This window comes from Pollachius pollachius, assembly GCF_949987615.1.
Source record: "Pollachius pollachius genome assembly, chromosome: 11".
Lineage (NCBI taxonomy): Eukaryota > Metazoa > Chordata > Actinopteri > Gadiformes > Gadidae > Pollachius > Pollachius pollachius.
In genome coordinates, this window is record NC_136944.1 from 3,368,374 (window position 1) to 3,373,850 (window position 5,477).

General features: G+C 47.9%; 1 protein-coding gene across 1 annotated transcript in view; it reads left to right on the top strand.

The window, feature by feature from the left end:
* The first annotated feature begins 1,145 nt into the window (after positions 1-1,145).
* The window catches only part of evplb (envoplakin b), an 18,936-nt gene continuing 14,604 nt past the window's right edge, over positions 1,146-5,477 (top strand). Inside the window, exons 1-5 of the mRNA XM_079746505.1 lie at positions 1,146-1,282; positions 3,152-3,251; positions 3,935-4,089; positions 4,308-4,431; positions 5,274-5,405. Of these exons, the coding sequence (XP_079602631.1) occupies positions 1,245-1,282; positions 3,152-3,251; positions 3,935-4,089; positions 4,308-4,431; positions 5,274-5,405 (549 nt within the window). The 5' untranslated portion in view covers positions 1,146-1,244. The remainder of the gene's footprint in view (positions 1,283-3,151; positions 3,252-3,934; positions 4,090-4,307; positions 4,432-5,273; positions 5,406-5,477) is intronic.

Here is a 5,477-nt window from a genome sequence, read left to right on the forward strand (position 1 = left end):
CACAAGGCCCGGTCTCTCCTTTCAGCAGTGAAAGGAACTCGTGGAATGGAGTCTGTAAAACCTGAATTACAGTTGGCAGAACTACATTAAACCAAACACATCAAGCCTGAATAAAGACAGACAGACAGACATGACAGCTGGTTTAATATCCACTCAGATTTACCTGGACTTTGCTCCAACCCTGTGACATTATCCCATGAAAACCGATGAGGTTTTGGGTTACGTTTAGTGTTAAAAGTCATTTTGAATGTGAAGTAGTTTGTTTAGTAGACCTTAGTGTCCATTGCCCTGCCTAAGGCCTATCAGCCTTAAGGCCTACTTAGGGCCAGCTTAAGGTCTTCTTACATATCTTCAGCCTCATGTGTCCTAAGTGTTTTTCAGCGGTCAAGCATCACGTCTGTTTAAATAAAACCTTGCGGTGCAGCATGGTGTAAATAATAACACGACTATATTAGTGAATAGCCTGATGCAGAATGGTGTATTAACATGACTATATTAGTGAATAGCCTGATGCAGCATGGTGTATTAACATGACTATAGAGGTGAATAGCCTAATGCAGCATGGTGTAAATAATAACACGACTATAGAAGTGAATAGCCTAATGCAGCATGGTGTAAATAATAAGACGACTATAGAAGTCAATAGCCTAATGCAGCATGGTGTAAATAATAACACGACTATAGAAGTGAATAGACTAATGTAGCATGGTGTAAATAATAACACGACTATAGAAGTAAATAGCCTAATGCAGCATGGTGTAAATAATAACACGACTATAGAAGTGAATAGCCTAATGTAGCATGGGGTAATAATACGACTAAAGTAGTGAATAGCTTAATGCAGCATGGTGTAATAACATGACAATGGTAGTGAACAGCCCAGTGCAGCATGGTGTAATAACATGACTATAGTAGTACTATAGTCATGTTATTATCTACAGCATGGTGTATTAACATAAATATAGAAGTGAAGAGCCCATGCAGCGGTGGGCGGTGTATCCCTCCGCGGTCCGCTTGGACCCAGATATGCGAATTAATTTAAAAAAACGGAGATCGGGCAAGCAGCGGAACAGGTCTGCCCGGTCTGTGGTTCATGCAGCGAGGCGGGACACTCCTGTGGGGCTCCTCCCAGCACCCACAGGTGGGTCCCGCCTCGCAGGTAGAGCCCAGCAGATGAGTGGCGCTTTAACCCGTCAGAGCACCGGAGACCCGCGAGTGACAGCACGGACCCACGGAGCGACAGGATGTCTAAAAAGGAACCTAGCCCCGTGAAGATCACCAAGTGAGTGTCCTTCAGGGCTGTGTTGTGTTGTGTTTTGTTTTGTTGTGTTGTGGGTCTCCTCTCCGATCGGACTCTTCTCCTTGAGGTTTTAAATGCCCCGGAGCGTTGATTCGGGATCAGGTTCCGCCGGATTCAGGTGCTAATACTGGGCAGAGGAGTAATGTGTGTTTGGTCATGAAGTTGTGTTTATGTTTTATTTGAATACTTAATGCAGATATTGTCGCCTTCAGGCTTCAGGCCAGAGAGTAGATCACATCAGTTTCAATATTGTTATGAATGAAGAGAGAGAGAGAGGCGTCAGTCTGATACTGTAAAACGTTTCTTATAGTTTATAAGACGTGAAGGGGTCTACTGTCATCATATCTTCAGGTATATCAGCTTTTAGCCTTAATGCTGACTGATAATATCCAGGTATGAGTGCACTGAGTTATAAACAGTCCGGTTTAATGAAACAGGTACTGCCATCCTGATCTTGTGTTAACTTGTGTTTGTCGACGCTACCAATTATCATGATCATCATCAGAGTTGAGACGAACATGGAGGCACGCTTTCTTTTTTAAATTAGTGTGTGTGTGTGTGTGTGTATTCTAGAAGTTGGCAGTGTCACACCTGTGTTACACATACAGAGAGAGAGAGAGAGAGAGAGAGTGGATTGGTGTGTATGTGTGTCATGATGATATACAGTCATGACTGCGTGGGCCTTCTAATCAATCTCTGTCCTACGTTGATGTTGTTAGACCTCAGATAGATGTGGTGGATGGGGAACGACCCATCATGATTAAGATAGACACGTTTATAAACAGGATTCCGATTATGTGCTCATAGAGTTGACCAACAGTGTTACCTCTGTTATGGTCTATGATGGTCGACTCAGGTCTGTTAGGGTTCCTGGGAAGGGCTGGGAAAGGGGGATAACGAGGGCGGCCCCTTCCTCACGGAACTCTTCCTTCCCTTTGGAGTGTTTCCCTCCGTGTTTGAGGGCCCCTGTGAGGAGGTGTGGTCGGGGGGACCCAGTGAGGGGGTGTGGTCAGGGGGGCCCCGATGGACGGGCGTGTTCTGAGGGCCCCTTGAGCTCTTTGAGCCGTGATAAGCCGCTAGAGATGGTTAACCGTGGAGATGAACTGATAATGACTTGCTGAGGCTCTGAGGGCGCGGGCAGGGAGGGGGCTGTAGTGGCATACAGGCCTGCTGCATTAGTCCCATTGAGGCAGTCTACAAGATGTATTAAATATATCAACAGGTCTAACATGATGAGTTCTGTTTTGTTGAGTAAGACCAACTCAACGTTAAACCAGTGGGGGGTCTTTCTGTTGACTCAGGGTTCCTCAAACCCAGAAGTTATGTTTTAGTACACACCTCAAATACACCTCCCTCCCTCTCTCCCTCCCTCCTCCCCTCCTTCCCTCCCTCCCTCCCCTCCTTCCCTCCCTCCCTCCTTCAACCTCCTCCCTCCCCCCCTCCGTCCCCCCCCCCCCTCCCCCTCCTGTTCACCTGGGTTCTGTTCCAGGGTGTGTCAGTAAAGTAGAGTAGGAATGATAAGAACAAAAGAGGGTGAGGACCGGAATGCCCCCCCTCATGAGGAAACCTCCTCCTATCAGGACTGTACACTGTTGTGGTCCCTCAGCCTCGGCCGTGGTTCCCTTCCCACTGGGAATTCTAGTCCATTATTCCCCTAATTGTGACAGTGTTGGTGTGTCGGTTGCATAACACAGATCCAATTTAATAATTGACGATTCCCATTCGGATCAATACAATGATGTTGTGAAATCAATGAAAGCAATTTTAATAAACTCTCCAGCAGTATCCAGCCATATCCCAGAGGGCTGTTGTAGTACTATGTTTCCCAGAATGCCTTGTGTGTGTGCCCAGGACGCAGGCCTCCGACCTGACGGTGGTGATCGCTCGCATGCAACGCAACGCCGACCAGGTGGAGAAGAACATACTGCAGTCAGAAGAGCTTCTGGCAGAGGTAACACACACAGATTACATTCATGTAAACATACATGCACACAAACACACACACACATACGCACACGCATGCACGCACACACAAAGACAGACGCACGCATACACAAAACAAACACACAGCACACACACAGACACCCAAATACACACACACACAAAACAAACATACATTTGCACACACACACAGACACACAAGTGCACACCAGGCGCAGATTCCGATAAACTAGGTCCAGTGGTGATAGTCTTGTGATTCAAGCCAATTAAGAGAGTTTCGAAGGAAACCATATCACCTGTCATACGTCCATCATGAGACCAGAGACACCGGTCCGGTTCTCCAGGCTGCGACCGGTTCCTCCACAGAACCATCGCTGAGCCCTGACTCATGAGAGTGACAGAGCTCCTCCGGGAATATCATTACCCTTCCCTACTGATGATCATCAGAGAGCACTGGTCCAGCCTGTGTGTGTGCCTGTGTGTTTTTGTGTGAGTGTGTGTGTGTGTGTGTGTGCGTGTGTGTGTGTGTGTGGGTATTTACATATATGTGTGTATTTACGTATGTCTTTGTATTTACGTGTGTATTTATGTTTATGTGTGTATGTGTGTGTGTGTGTGTGTGTGTGTGTGTGTGTGTGTGTGTGTGTGTGCGTGTGTGCGTTTGTGCGTGTGTGTGTGTGTCTGTGTGTGCAGGACACCGGGCGAGAGACTAAGGGCGAGCCCCTGGTCCACCAGCCCCAGAACACTGCCCACCTGGCGGAGGCTGAAGGGCTGCTGAAGGACCTGTTCCTGGACGTGGACCGCGCCCGCAAGCTGAGACACCCCCAGGTCGGGGAGATCCACAAGGAGTGAGTGGAGAGAGAGAGAGAGAGAGAGAGAGAGAGAGAGAGAGAGAGAGAGAGAGAGAGAGAGAGAGAGAGAGAGAGAGAGAGAGAGAGAGAGAGAGAGAGAGAGAGAGAGAGAGAGAGAGAGATCACCAGTCAATGGATGAATGGTAACTAGGTTCATACCTGTCTTCCTCTGACATGTCTTCCTCCAACCCCCCCCCCCCCTTTCTCCCCCCCAGTGTGGTGAACCTCCATGATCGCTGGGTGAAGGACTGTTCCATCTACAGAGAGCTCTATGAGCAGGTCAACGAGGTGGACTCAGGGCCCAGGCTGGACTGGGGCCAGCTGCTTCCAGAGAAGCAGGTCAGTCCACAATAAGAGCCTGGGGCGAAGGCGCTTCACAATAAGAGCCCGGGGCCAAGGCACTTCACCATAAGAGCCCGGGACCAAGAGACTTCACAATAAGAGCGTAGGAGAATAATTACCCTGGGAGTTTATTTTCAGATGCTTTTCCGTTGGGGGAGTTATGATAGTGTGTGGATACTTTAGAGAAACATACATATTAGAAAGAGATAAAAAATACAAAAATAAACTGGAATATTCCTTTAAGTATAAGATGCATTCAGACTCATGTCTAAGTCACTCCTGTTGTTTACATGTGGACACCACTCCTGTGTTATGCTGTTGTGTTGTTGTTTAACTGCTGTAGGTTCTGTTGTTGTGTTGTGTTGTTGATGTTTTGTGTTGTGTTGTTGTGTTCACGTGTTGTGTTGTGTTGTTGTGTTGATGTGTTGTGTTGTTGTGTGTCTGTCAGAGGGAGATAGAGGCTGAGTCCTACAGTCCTCAGCTGTGTTGTGTTGTGTTGATGTGTTGTGTTGTGTTCATGTGTTGTATTGTAATGTGTTGATGTGTTGTGTTGTGATGTGTTGTTGTGTTGATGTGTTGTGTTGTTGTGTGTCTGTCAGAAGGAGATAGAGGCGGAGTCCTATGGTCCTCAGCTTTGTTGTGTTGTGTTGTTGTGTTGATGGGTTGTGTTGTGTTGATGTGTTGTGATGTGTTGTGTTGATGTGTTGTGTTGTTGTGTGTCTGTCAGAGGGAGATAGAGGCGGAGTCCTCGGTCCTCAGCTGTGTTGTGTTGTTGTGTTGATGTGTTGTGTTGTGATGTGTTGTTGTGTTGATGTGTTGTGTTGTTGTGTGTCTGTCAGAGGGAGATGGAGGCGGAGCCCTACGGCCCTCAGCTGTCCGACGTGGAGAAGCAAGTCGCCGCCCACAACCTGCTCCATGAGCAGATCCAGGAGTACAAGGTCCAGCTGGACCCCAAGACCAACCTGTCCAAGGTACCCTGAGACCCCCCACACAGACCCCAAAACCCCCACCCCCCAGCCCCTCATCCCCCAGACCCCCAGACC